A 14,986-nucleotide genomic window follows, 5' to 3' on the forward strand; every position below is an offset into this window, starting at 1 on the left:
CTATTTTGTGAAGTGCACCAGTCCCTCCTGCAGCAAAGCACCCCCACAGCATGATGCTGCCACCCCGTGCTTCAAGGTTGGGATGGTGTTCTTCGGCTTGCAAGCGATCCCATTTTTCCTCCAAACATAACAATGGTCATTATGGCCAGTTATATTTTTGTTTAATCAGACCAGAGGACATTTCTCCAAAAAGTACGATCTTTGTCCCCATGTGCAGTTGCAAACCGTAGTCTGGCTTTTTTATGGCGGTTTTGGAGCAGTGGCTTCTTCCTTGCTGAGCGGCCTTTCAGGTTATGTCGATATAGGACTCATTTTACTGTGGATATAGATCCTTTTGTACCTGTTTCCTCCAGCATCATCACAAGGTCCTTTGCTGTTGTTCTGGGATTGATTTGCACAGAACGAGTCTCCTTCCTGAGCAGTATGATGGCTGCGGGGTCCCATGGTGTTTATACTTGTGTACTATTGTTTGTATAGATGAACGTGGTACCTTCAGGCGTTTGGAAATTGCTCCCCAGGATGAACCAGACTTTTTTTTCTGAGGTCTTGGCTGATTTCTTTTGAATTTCCCATGATGTCAAGCAAAGAGGCACTGAGTTTGAAGGTAGGCCTTGAAATACATCCACAGGTCCACCTCCAATTGACTCAAATTATGTCAATTAGCCTATCAGAAGCTTCTAAAGCCATGACATCATTTTCTGGAATTTTCCAAGCTGTTTAAAGGCACAGTCAACTTAGTGTATGTAAACTTCTGACCCACTGGAATTGTGATACAGTGAATTATAAGTTAAATAATCTGTCTGTAAACAATTGTTGGAAAAGTTACTTGTGTCATGCACAAAGTAGATGTCCTAACCAACTTGCCAAAACTATAGTTTGTTAACAAGACATTTGTGGAGTGGTTGAAAAAAATAGTTTTAATGACTCCAACCTAAGTGTATGTAAACTTCCGACTTCAACTGTAGAAGCTATAGGGTTCAAACCTAAAGACTTTCAAGGTATTGGTGTAACAACATAATCATGATAGCTACTATTGTAACTGTCTTGTGTTACAACAACTGTCATGTGCAGTTGACATTGTCTGAAATCCTTCTGACTGATTATCATCCTGAATTCCATTCAGAAACCCTTTAACAACCGTTCAGCTCTCGCTCTCTTTCAACAGAGATACATCATAAACAGTTGGTTTCTTGTTCAGAAAAACTGTCAATGTTAGCACTTTCAATACAACACAAAAATAGCTTAGAACAACATTCGTTGTATAAAGGTAGCAAACACACTAACCATTAAAAAACATTCTCTCTAGAAGCATAGTTTCCTACATTTCACTTTTCAAAGACTCCTCTGCACTTACAGTTGGCCCATCATCTCCCCTCCAGTCTGGATCCTGATTAGCACCATAATCTGATCACTATGGAGAGAACATGGACCAGCACTAATGCAGCTTATCTCAGATCTGATTTGGACAGTGATTTTGTTCACATATATGAATGATAATAGATTATGTGTCTCTAGGACAAACATTTGTAATGTTATTGAAGGCAGATCCTCCACCCCACCTCCCACAAAGCTAACTGCCATTTTCTCAAACGACTCTCGAAAGACATTGAACAAAATACAAAACTACAAAATTGAATGTACAACTTTTCCCATGCAAAAATAAAAAGCTGATCAGTACCCAAATATATAAACAAGAAGCAAACAGAACAAATAAACAATACATATAAATATCAATACAAAATATTAATATTTGAGAAGTACATACACATTGATGTCTCCGAGCACTCTTGGTCAAATATCACTGGCAGCCACTGTAGCAGAGTGTATGCCAGAGTAGTACAGTTGAGACATGGTTGAGTTATGGTTATTGTCCATGTTATGAATTTGTTCATCACTTGTAACTCTTTAATCAAAAGCCAATAGGTATAATGTTAATTGAAATAGGCTGATAATAAGTCAGGATCATGAGTCATACATGCTTATGACAAGTCTTATAATGCATTCTTTTTATGGAAACATAATTATCCCTGTTGGCTTTGAATAAACTGTCAGACTAACAGATGAATAACCTTTTCAAATATAACAATTCTCAAAATGTCTCAAAAATGAACACGTTTCGCTAAATTAAGACATCAATGAAACTGCATTCTTATTTACATTCAAGCAGTCTTCTTAAAGAAAACACAATTTAATTCATAGACGTGACATTACCATACACTACATTAAACAAGGTGGGAACTTTACACTCATTTATAGTACAATTTCGAATAAATTATAACTTTTTTAAAGTACCGAACTTTCATTGCTACAATTCACTTTGGCTTCTCTGAGACAATCTGACAGCCATTCGTAATTTTTGCCTTTCTTTTTCTGTGCATAATTAGTTGAATTGAGTTGAACTTTTGATGGCTGTGTAATGTGTTGTTGATGCGTTTCATCCAGCCGTCTGTCTGTATGTGTGTGTGTGCTGGCCCAGGGGTACTGGCCCTAAGCTTGGCTCTCCAGCAGCGCTCGGTGGATCTCCTGGAAGGAAGGTCTCTCCTTGGTGTTCCTCCTCCAACAATTCAGCATGATCTTATACACAGAGTCAGGACACAGCACTGGCTGGGGAAGGTAGATCTATGACACATAGACAATCAGGTACAATACAGTAGAACATACGCAGGTCGATGTACAGCAAAAGAGAGTGAGTCAGGGTGAGTGTGTGCGTGTGGGTTTCTCTCACCTGTCGTTTCTGGTCCCTGAAGAACTCGCCAGTGTTCTCTATGACCTGCTCGTCAGTCAGCTGGGAGTAAGGCTGCTCGTTACAGAAGGTCAGGGTCTCCCACAGCGTCACCCCAAATGCCCACACATCACTGGCTGTGGTGAACTTTCCCTGGGAGTGAAGAGGCAGAACAACAGACATTAGGCTACGTAAGTTGAGTTCAAATGATTTCTAGTGGCTTAAAAAGGGGCTAGTTCAACTGATAACCAAAGCCTTCATTCACTGGCCCATTACAGTAAACATAAGCGATTGAATGTTTTATCAGGGATTGTTATAACTGGAGTGCAGTGTAGTCAGGTTAATAATGTGAATGGTCTGATAGACAGTGGCCTCATTCCATGAAGTAAACTGAGGTATCTATTCTATGTATGACCATCAAGGGGGCACCACGTCTCACCACTTTCCCTCCCTCCCTCCCTCCCTCCCTCCCTCCCTCCCTCCCTCCCTCCCTCCTCACCAGCAGTATGCTCTCCCAGGACATCCATCGTATGGGCAGCACGGCCCGGCCCTGGATGCGGTAGTAGTCACTGCTGTACAGGTTCCTGCTCATGCCAAAGTCAGCGATCTTGATGGTGTAATTCTTCCCCACCAGACAGTTCCTCGTGGCCAGGTCTCTGTGGACAAAGTTGAGCGAGGAGAGGTACCTCATCCCTGAGGCGATCTGAGTGGCCATGTAGCGCAGGTTACTGTAGCTGTAGCAGAGGAGTGAGAGAAATAGATGAGAGTAGACACCAGCTGGAATGCGGTTTTAACCAATCAGTATTCAGGATTAGACCCACCCCCGTTGTATAATATCATCACATACCCTTGTAAATGTGTAAATACAAACTATAAATACAAGAAAATCTTCTTACATCACATTTCTACATGTTCTCTTCCCTTTGGCACCGCATCAATGTACTGTATCATGAAGCATGATACATTTTTACAGTTTTGGCATTTCAAAGGGTGAAAATGCCATATGGTGTAACTGTCAGAGGTTGAATTTAAACAACAAAAGTGTTGTGAATTGGTGTAATTCATAACAAAAATTGAAATATTTGACTTTGGCACACATTTACAAGGGTATATGATGATATTATACAATGGTGGGACTAATCCTGAATGCTGATTGGTTAAAACCGCATTCCAGCCGGTGTCTATTCCACAAGTAACCACAGGCTAAATCAATTACATTAAAATTACTATTTACTTTGTTCCATCTGACTGCACAATCCACTGTCTCATCAGACCAGCCAGGCAATTTATAAACTTGATCTCCACTATAAAAAGCATCAAGACATTATCTCACATTTCTTTTAGACTAACATTTAGTTTTCAAAAGCGGAGATTTGTATAAACCTTGCTGTCTGTCTCTCCGACATTTGCAACATTGTTTCAATATTCAAATTCGATCTCCAGCTGTCCTATAGTATTGAACGTGTCGGGACGAGACAGACAGGTAGGCAGGCGGCGTTTCTCAGACAGTCGAAATCATGAATCAGCTGGCATAATTTTTATGGATATATACAAAGAACTGTCAATTGAAAAAACGAAACGAAGTGCAGCTAGTTTGCGGTCTTTCCAGTTTCAGTTTGAAATTGTGTTAGTTGTGTTGTTGGCTAGCTCCTTTGAACAACAGTGTCCTGACGAGTGAGCACATTTTCTATGCCAGGTGAAATCGAGCCTCATTAACTAATTGTTATGGATGTATCCAAATAAATGTCACTAGAAAACAGCTTAAACAAATGCAAATGCAGCTACTTTGCTGTTATTCTGGCTGCACTTTTTGACGTGACTAAGTTAGCCGTAGTTGGCTAGCTAGCAGGCAAGGGTTAAGAACGTTGCCAGCCAGTATGGCAATGGAACATTTAGAACGAACGACTGGGTCGCGTCTCTAGCAACCGAACCCATAGAACGAACGACCAGCTGGCTTGGGTAGCAACCCTAGATTTGTGTCGGGACTATATCTTGTGGAAGGATGAAATAGTATGAATAAATTCATCAAAATGACGTTTTTAGAGGCCTCCCGAGTGGCGCAGTGGTCTAAGGCACTGCATCGCAGTGCTAGCTGTGCCACTAGAGATCCTGTTTTGAGTCCAGGCTCTATCGCAGCCGGCCGCGACCGGGAGACCCATGGGGCGGCGCACAATTGGCCCAGCGTCATCCAGATTAGGGGAGGGTTTGGCCGGCAGGGATGTTCTTGTCCCATCACGCACTAGCGACTACTGTGGCGGGCCGGGCCCAGTGCACGCTGACACGGTCGCCAGGTGTACGGTGTTTCCTCCGACACATTGGTGCAGTTGGCTTCCGGGTTAAGCGGGCATTGTGTCAAGAAGCAGTGCGGCTCGGTTGGGTTGTGTTTCGGAGGACGCGCGGCTCTCGACCTTCGCCTCTCCGGAGTCCGTACGGGAGTTGCAGCGATGGGACAATACTGTAACTACCAATTGGATACCACGAAATTGGGGAGAAAAAGGGGTAAAAATTAATAAATATATATATATATACAGTGGGGAAAAAAAGTATTTAGTCAGCCACCAATTGTGCAAGTTCTCCCACTTAAAAAGATGAGAGAGGCCTGTAATTTTCATCATAGGTACACGTCAACTATGACAGACAAATTGAGGAAAAAAAATCCAGAAAATCACATTGTAGGATTTTTATTGAATTTATTTGAAAATTATGGTGGAAAATAAGTATTTGGTCACCTACAAACAAGCAAGATTTCTGGCTCTCACAGACCTGTAACTTCTTCTTTAAGAGGCTCCTCTGTCCTCCACTTGTTACCTGAATTAATGGCACCTGTTTGAACTTGTTATCAGTATAAAAGACACCTGTCCACAACCTCAAACAGTCACACTCCAAACTCCACTATGGCCAAGACCAAAGAGCTGTCAAAGGACACCAGAAACACAATTGTAGACCTGCACCAGGCTGGGAAGACTGAATCTGCAATAGGTAAGCAGCTTGGTTTGAAGAAATCAACTGTGGGAGCAATTATTAGGAAATGGAAGACATACAAGACCACTGATAATCTCCATCAATCTGGGGCTCCACGCAAGATCTCACCCCGTGGGGTCAAAATGATCACAAGAATGGTGAGCAAAAATCCCAGAACCACACGGGGGGACCTAGTGAATGACCTGCAGAGAGCTGGGACCAAAGTAACAAAGCCTACCATCAGTAACACACTACGCCGCCAGGGACTCAAATCCTGCAGTGGCAGACGTGTCCCCCTGCTTAAGCCAGTACATGTCCAGGCCCGTCTGAAGTTTGCTAGAGTGCATTTGGATGATCCAGAAGAGGATTGGGAGAATGTCATATGGTCAGATGAAACCAAAATAGAACTTTTTGGTAAAAACTCAACTTGTCTTGTTTGGAGGACAAAGAATGCTGAGTTGCATCCAAAGAACACCCTACCTACTGTGAAGCATGGGGGTGGAAACATCATGCTTTGGGGCTGTTTTTCTGCAAAGGGACCAGGACGACTGATCCGTGTAAAGGAAAGAATGAATGGGGCCATGTATTGTGAGATTTTGAGTGAAAACCTCCTTCCATCAGCAAGGGCATTGAAGATGAAACGTGGCTGGGTCTTTCAGCATGACAATGATCCCAAACACACCGCCCGGGCCACGAAGGAGTGGCTTCGTAAGAAGCATTTCAAGGTCCTGGAGTGGCCTAGCCAGTCTCCAGGTCTCACCCCCATAGAAAATCTTTGGAGGGAGTTGAAAGTCTGTGTTGCCCAGCGACAGACCCAAAACATCATTGCTCTAGAGGAGATCTGCATGGAGGAATGGGCCAAAATACCAGCAACAGTGTGTGAAAACCTTGTGAAGACTTACAGAAAACGTTTGACCTGTGTCATTGCCAACAAAGGGTATATAACAAAGTATTGAGAAACTTTTGTTATTGACCAAATACTTATTTTCCACCATAATTTGCAAATAAATTCATAAAAAATCCTACAATGTGATTTTCTGGATTTTTTTTCCTCATTTTGTCTGTCATAGTTGACGTGTACCTATGATGAAAATTACAGGCCTCTCTCATCTTTTTAAGTGGGAGAACTTGCACAATTGGTGGCTGACTAAATACTTTTTTCCCCCACTGTATATAAGACAAAAAAAAAAAAAAGAACGAAAAACAATAACAATAATCATTACTTGAATATGTTGGTAACCTGTTGTATAAAAGTGATAATGCCCTCGAACCGTGCCAATATATCCTCCAAACACCAGCTTCTCGGGCATTATCACTTTATTATGAAATATTGTCTAAATATATACCTAGCAAATAAGAAATTTATTTGAAAAACACTAATATCATATGTCACGACCAACATTAAAATGCAACATTGACTACATAAATAGTTTTTTTTCTCAAAGGGTCATGATATGACATCAAAGCATACTTTGAAGTGGACCCTCCAATTCAGCAGAAAGTTAATGAAATCTGCCACAAATGCTCACAAATTTAGCATCTCTATCATCGGTCATGACAAGGGATCATTTTAAATGTCATATGGTGCGACCAGTAAAAACCTATTAAAATGGTGTATAATTTTAAAATAGTTGATCTGTTATTAAAGATTAAGGTGCATGTAAAAAAAAAAACTTTGCCTCGTGACAACCTTTGAAAGTAGAGTTAAAAGCAACTGTGTCAATTATGGCTGTTTTCAGTCTCACCTACCTAGACTGATGATGTCATCTCATTTGCATAGCCAGGTAAACAGAACAGGGGACAAGATAACTTGCAGTGACAGACTTACTGAGAGGCAATTTAGGAGAATTTAGAGTACACATTATCCATTCCGATAGCTGGGCTTATTAGCTATACCATTATACAGGTTACTGTGGATAAAATTGCTAGTCTTTAGCTAGCTAGATTATTATGATAAAGCATATTCGCTAGCTACCTTAGCTAGCTTGCTTATTAGCTATAGCTTACAGGCTTAACAACTTGCTTATTAACTAATGTTTTCTAGCTGGTTTGCTAAATAGCTTTCTAGCTAGGTTCAGGGGTGGATATGGGCCGGAACTCTCAGTTCTCCGATCTCCTCTGTGCTTGGGGCTACAACCAAATGGAAAAATGCATGCAATAGGCTATATCCCTAGCCAGTTCAAGTAGGATCAGACACTGTTTGTTGACACTCAAAGCTGCTAGATGACGTGTTAGTCAATAGTGTAGGGTAAAAAATATTTAAACAACAAGCTGATGCATTTACCTGCATTAAAATATATATTTGTAAATAAACTATAGAAAGTCTCAATCATTTCAGATTTGTAGTGAGGTGAACTAACCCCCATTTGGTCAAATCTATGTGCGGTATAAATCTGTAGAAATGTCAGTAATAATTTCTCCCTAGCACACCATGTAAATGCCAAATAAATATTTAGCATGTGGGTATGTATGCCTTACGATCTGCTTGATGACTTCAATAGCTTTCAAAGCCTGCCCTCTGGAATTAAAGGGGCAATCTGGGTTTGGTACAAAACATTTTATCATTTTGATCTCATAGATGATCAATCATTGCCTCCAATCTATGAATTTGAGAGTTGTTACATTTCTCCAGCTGCAGCCCATAGCTTTTGACTAATCTGCTGCTTTGTTGTTATTTGAATCCCAGATTCCCCCTTTAAACCTTGTGTCATAGCATTTCAGACAACATGGTGTAACTTCTATTATGCATTCCCAAATGCTTCCAGTTACAGAAATAGTGTTTTACATTTTTTTTTACAGGAACTTCTATATAGACAGTTCCCCAAAATCAGTTTTACCAGTGAGAACCACAATATGGCTGCATGCAAGATATCATTCATTTGCATTTCTCAATGTATATGCATCTGAAATAGTCTCTAAATCAGGGTTCGTCAACTAGGTTTGGCCTCAGGCCATATTTCTTCTGAGCTAATAGTTGGCGGGCCAGAACATAATTTGTATATAATATTAGCACATATAATTGGTCAACACTACAAATTTAACGACATTTTTAACACATCTGATTAGTACATTAGAAATTCAGTGACAATAACATAATAATTTTGATCTGATTACGGTCATAAAATCACCATGTCTCTATTCAATTATTATTTTTGTCTATTTGTCCGTGCGTTGAATGGTGGGGAAAAACAGGTCTACGTAGCCTACTGTAGGCTACACTACTTTTTTAACGTCAACATTGGTTCAGAACAATTAGCTTGATAGCAAGGGAAAATATTGCTCTCAAAAAAGTATTTAAAAAAAGGTGGATAATGAAATTCGAAGTTTCAGGATAGACTGTACAGAGAGATATGCGTTCATTTTACCATATTTTGCCAGTGCCAAGCCAGTGTGTCTTATTTGCAATGAAAATGTCGCTGTTTGGAAATAATTCAATCTCAGACGTCATTATGAATCTAAGCATGGAACTTTCAAAGTGGCCTTCCCACCCCAGAGAGAGGCCCGACGCAGAAACATTGAAGCGTTAACTGCAAGCTAGACACACAGCTTTTTTGGCTGACATGTTCTGTCACTTAAACGGGTTAAATCTACAGTTACAACGAAGAGGGAAAACAGTCGTGGACATGGTGGAAAAACCTGAGGCCTTTACTAGGAAGCTCGAAGTTGTTCGATTTGGACAGAGGGACCAGGGCGCAGCATTGTCACAGAGGTGATGGAAGATTTCATCAAGCAGCTGAGGGACAACTTCTCCACCAGATTTGAAGACTACAGCATGCGCAAGGATATCATTACATTTGTCTGTGATCCTCTCACAGTCCGCATCCAGGTGGAGAATTCTCCAACCTTGTTAAGAAAACGATAACCCTCACTGGATGAGGCCGCATTTCAAACTGAGCTGATTGAATTCCAGACATCAAGCCAAATCAGGAATGCGCTCAGGAGTGCCGAGTTCTTGTGTGCGTTTTGGGTGGAATGCTCAGAGGAATACAGCACAATAAAGAAACTTGCATTTTATGTGCTAACAATGTTTGGATCGACTTACACCTGCGAGTCCTCATTTTCCTCTATGAACGCAATATAGATTCACGACAGGAACCGGCTTTCACATAAGTCAATCGAGGACTGCCTGCGCATCAAAATCACATTGATCTCACCCGACATCCACAAGATCGTGTCCAAGGGAAAATGCAACTTTTCCTATTGAGTAAGTAACTTAGTGGCCTATATGACTGTATTTAGTAAATACTAACATTTTTGTGAGTGCTTATCCAGGGATATTTAGGTCTCAAGCTGACAGTATTTTCTGTTTGTTCTTTCGTTAATGGAGCAGGCTATCCCGAGACTCCCGATACAGAAATCGCCTTTTTTTCCTTGAAATGATTGTTTTACAAAGGATGCTACATTTTTGGCCAGTTGCAATTGTAAGTAGGACTTATAAAAAAAATCCCACTTCTATTAGGCCATATATCTTCTTATTGTGAAAGATGCTGTTAAACCTCATAGCCCAGTGAAGTTATTTTATATAGGCTAGGAGGAAATAGACTCCAATTAAGCCCTCTTGTTGTTTGTAAAGTCAAATTAAAATGAAGATTATTGTTGAAATGAATTACTCGACTGTTGTAGTTTTTCTCCATCTGTTGCTGTGCAACACTTGCATAACAAGTTAGCTATATTTTCAGCACCAGGCAATGTTCACCTCCTATCAATTGCGCTCCTGTTGAAGCTTTATGTTTCAACACCACAGAATGGTCCACTGCCTGCTTTATTAGTTGACGGTCTCCTGCATTCTCTCTCCTCATGAATTAAGTTAAAATGTAGCTTTTGCATTATTTAGGTAGGTTAACTTCCTTCTTGGGACATTGGGAGTTTTAGCATCTCTAGTCTGAGATTTTTTTTATTATTTCTATTTGGGGGGCTTTGGGGGGCCAAATACTTTTGCTGCCGGGCCAGATTTGACCCGCGGTCCGCCATTTGGGGAACCCTGCTCTAAACGATCATTTAAAAATATATTTTGTGAGAAATGTACAGAAAATAATGAATATAGCATATTAAAGTGGTATGACATTTTTACAGGACTAAACATGGGGATCTTGTTTAAAAATGAAATTAAACACTATTTCAGATTTCAACTGTCATAAATTCATAGACAAGACCTATGTGAAGAAAATAAATGTACTTAAATGTTAATTCACTTAAAAAAATTTCACTCTTGAAAACCTTTTGTCACACACACACACACACACACACACACCCCTCCCCCCACCCTCCATCCCCCTACCCTTACCTGACAGTGGGTGCGTTGCTGATGAGCGCTAGCTGTCCCTCAGGTTCATGGCGGGACAGGAACTGGTTGAGGTCTCCATTCTCCATGTACTCTGTGATCATGCAGAGGGGGTCACTGCAGATACACACGGCCAGCAGACGGATGATGTTAGGGTCCTTCAGACGAGACATGATCTTAATCTCCTTCAGGAAGTCGTTCCTGATGATAACACAGGAACAAAGGTTAGAGGTCAGAGGGAAGACTGTGTGAGAGCTTTGATTAATAGATAGGAATATATCTCACAACACACACATTCAAAATGTGTACTGATGCTGGAAGAATCACTCAAAAAAACATGTCTATGTGGACAATACATTTGGGAGCAGCATGTGCAGACATTCACTGTATTCGCTAATTAGGAGTGCGGCCCCCCTCACCTGGCGTTTTTGTTAGCGTCTGCTCTTAGCATCTTAACAGCCACCAGTACTGGCTGGTTGTCACTGATGTCGAAGGAGAAATCCTCATCCATAAACTCCTGCATGCCTTCTGCCTCACACAGGTGGACCTGTAGGGGGACGAAACATGGAGACTCTGATCAACACACTACATCTAATGGTCACTAACACTGGTTCCAAAGAGCCACAAAGGTTGTGTAAGCTTTTTCTCTAGCTTAAATCACCAGATGAATCTATTTAATGACCCTGATCAATGTTCTTTATCTCAGAAGGGCATAAGAAATTAGTTTAATTGATGTACTGTAAATCATTCACAGAATTGATTTCTGTTTACTATGTGATGTCCAGAGAGCTCGAACCTCTCCAAACTGTCCCTCGCCCAGCTTCTCTTTGAAGGTGAGCAGTTTCCTGGGGAACTCTTCCACCGCCACGTCCTTCCCTGACAGCAGGTCCATGGTTAGAGCAGGGACCGCGTACGTGTTGCCCCCAGTTACGCCCTGCAGGTTGACGATGTCTGCCTCGGCGTAGTGAGGGACTCCGTCCTGGGAAAATGTTGCCGTGGGAGCCTTGGAGGCTGTCGCTGCCACCACTGTGCTGGTCAAAGCTGGAACCGGAGAAAAGAGTTGAAGATAGATTCAGCAATATGACATGATAATACACAATAGGGCGACTTCATGCTTACAGAATGAGCAGACATATTTTTTCAACCTTCGTGACCCAACTCTCTCATATGTCTTTTCTGGTAATTTAAACCCTGCCTGTGTGTCCGGTCTACTCACCGGCCTCCTCCGAGGTGTGGGAGAACTCAGGCAGCTTGCGTATCAGTCGTGAAGGCTCCTGGTAGTCAGGGCCCAGGGGGAAGATACGCTCGTAGGTGGAGCTAGACTCCTGCTCGCTGGGTGCTGACGATGATGAAGGGTTGTTGTGGCTGTAGGCGAATGTCTCGCTCTGTAGTGACAGACTAGCAGTTAGTTCATCGTCCAGCATCCGCCGCGAGGCCTAGAATAAAGGATGCTGGGGTGAAGAGACACATCTGACCAGCCCTGATTGATCAAACACATGGCAAATTGTAGGATTTTTCTAATATTTTGCGTTTCCTGATAGTAACAAACAGTCACAAACTAACTTTCACATTCAGAGACATGGTGCATCCAAACACTTTGTGGCTCAGATAAAACATGTGTGAACAGGTGGGATCTCTCACCTTCTCCAGCATCTTTTGCCAGACCTGCCTCCAGAGGATGATGACGATGATGGCGACGAGGATGAAGATGATGGCCACCAGGCAGCCAATCAGAATTCTGGTGTTGCTGTCGTCTATTTTGTGGGTGGGGTCATCCCCTGGGGAGGGGATAGGGGAAGACACCATTCGATTGGACAATAGAATTAAAGCAGGAAGTGGGTTTCGTCCACAGCCATTGCTCACGGGTGGGAGTGTGTGGTAAAAGAGGTAAAAACGGATAAAGCGTGTGCGCAATGCATGTGTAGTGGGCACTGACCTGGTTGAGTGCTGGTGGGAGGGCCACCGCCAGTCTTGGGGGGAGCCAGGGTAGTATTGTACATGGCTGTGTCTGGAAGAGAATAGACAGACTTAAATCACAACAAAGAACTGATAATACTTCACAAATGAATATTCAAACGGAACAAGGTGTGTTTTCTCTACAGCACATGATTTGGAGGTGATCTCAGGTGTGTGTGTGTGTAAACATTTACCTGACTGGAAGGTGATTTCGCTAAACATCATCCAGGAGTCAGCGAAGTAGAAATGGCACTTGATAGCACTGGCCATGTGATTGGCCAGAGAGACGGTGACGAATCGGGCGCTGGGATTGACGTCGTCCACCTCAGGGCTGAAGGAAAGGGGCGTGGCCTCCCAGTCAGCCTCGGAACGGAAGTAACACACCACCTGGCGGAATGCCTTGATATGATGCATGAACATGTTGTTACAGTGCACCTAGAGACAGAGAAACAGAGAGAGATGGGGGAGCAAGAGGGGAATATGTTGTAAGAGTGAAATTACAGTCAACCTGCTAGAAAAATGTGTTCTAGTGATTGGAAAAAGGGTCAAGAAGCTGAAAGATTTAGAACTGTAATGCCTGTTATTTGGTCATAAAAATCCCCAGCTCCCCTTACATATTGTAAATAACAACTGGGAGATAACAGCCCCTGACACCTACACCCACCCACCCACACCTTCATGGTGGTGAAGTTGCGTGCGCGGTCGAACTCGAACATGATCTCCACGTATCCGTTGGGGAAGCTCTCGTTGGTCCAACCTACGTAGTCGTAGCCAGGCCACACATTGTAGACGTGGCTGTGGGTGAAGTCATCTAATCCACACATCCCATCAGTCAGCTGGCCCAGCCCCTCCGTCATACTGGAGACGGAGAAGAAAGAGAGAAGAGGAGATGAAGATAGAGTTCAGAGTTAGAGTATTTTGAGGTAGTCAAAATACAAACTAAAAATGTGTTTTCGGGGTGAACCAGAGAGTCTCTGTGTGAACTATCCTTAAGGAGACCTGACAACGTGTAAACGACTAATTGACAACCTTGCTTGACACACAATAATCGCTATTTTCATGTTTAATTACCAAGTATTTATTTTACAACACACAATATTTATTTTGTGAAAGGTAAGGTTGAGAGACAAACTATTCCGCTATCTGTTTATTCAGCTTCCCTCCACCCACCACTAGGTGGTAGCATCATCTTTTCCACATTCAATATCTCATCTTGGCAGTGGTATAAAAACCCGAGCCATTTTCTCTTCTCAGACTACATTAACAGACTCAAACTCAGAGAGAGAGAGAGGGAGAGAAAGAGAAGCAGAGAGAGAAAGAGAGATAGAGTTCTATAGCAGAGACAAACTGAGGGCAGCATCATGGAGGAAATTATTCAGACCACAGTGACTCAAACACTAACACATAAAGGCAGCAAGGATACCCACATAGTCATTTATGTTCTCAAGAAGTCAAGTTTTTGTCCAAAGACACTGACTCAAACTCTCCCACGCGTTCATGCACCAGAAGCCATGTGTGGGTGTAATTGTCTCTGTGTGTGTTCGTAACACTCCAGTGCATAACTGTGCAGAGAAGCGTGCTTGTGTGTGTGTATGTATGTGTGTGTGTGTACTCGTGACAAAACCACAGTGACACATGCCATTGCGCTGTCTACATCCTGCCGTAACTACAGCAACCAGGCAATAACAGGGCCAGCGTGGAACCACAACTCCGAGATTGGTGAAGGAAGCACAAAAGGAGGAGAGGAAGAACAGAGAAGGAGGTTGGATAAACCGAGAGAGGAGGGATACATTAAATCAAAACTAATTTTATGTCACATGCGCCGAATACAACAGGTGTAGACCTTACAATGAAATGCTTACTTACAAGCCCTTAACCAACAATGCAACTTTAAGAAAAATAAGTGTTAAGTAAAAAATATATACAAATAATAATAAAAAAGGATGAAAGAGCAGCAGTAAAATAACAGTAGGCTATATACAGGGGGTCCCGGTACAGAGTCAATGGGCGGGGGCACAGGTTAGTCGAGGTAATTGAGGTAATATGTACATGTAGGTAGAGTTAAA

General features: G+C 42.2%; 1 protein-coding gene across 1 annotated transcript in view; it reads right to left on the bottom strand.

The window, feature by feature from the left end:
- Positions 1-1,319: 1,319 nt before the first annotated feature.
- The window catches only part of ddr2a (discoidin domain receptor tyrosine kinase 2a), a 56,129-nt gene continuing 42,462 nt past the window's right edge, over positions 1,320-14,986 (bottom strand). Inside the window, exons 7-17 of the mRNA XM_084185609.1 lie at positions 13,595-13,778; positions 13,115-13,355; positions 12,901-12,972; positions 12,606-12,742; positions 12,181-12,400; positions 11,761-12,005; positions 11,384-11,511; positions 10,968-11,165; positions 3,222-3,456; positions 2,726-2,875; positions 1,320-2,619 (exon numbers count right to left, since the gene is read on the bottom strand). Coding sequence (XP_084041735.1) covers positions 2,488-2,619; positions 2,726-2,875; positions 3,222-3,456; positions 10,968-11,165; positions 11,384-11,511; positions 11,761-12,005; positions 12,181-12,400; positions 12,606-12,742; positions 12,901-12,972; positions 13,115-13,355; positions 13,595-13,778 — 1,942 coding nt within the window. The 3' untranslated portion in view covers positions 1,320-2,487. The remainder of the gene's footprint in view (positions 2,620-2,725; positions 2,876-3,221; positions 3,457-10,967; positions 11,166-11,383; positions 11,512-11,760; positions 12,006-12,180; positions 12,401-12,605; positions 12,743-12,900; positions 12,973-13,114; positions 13,356-13,594; positions 13,779-14,986) is intronic.

This window comes from Coregonus lavaretus (assembly GCF_964263955.1).
Source record: "Coregonus lavaretus genome assembly, chromosome: 21".
NCBI lineage: Eukaryota > Metazoa > Chordata > Actinopteri > Salmoniformes > Salmonidae > Coregonus > Coregonus lavaretus.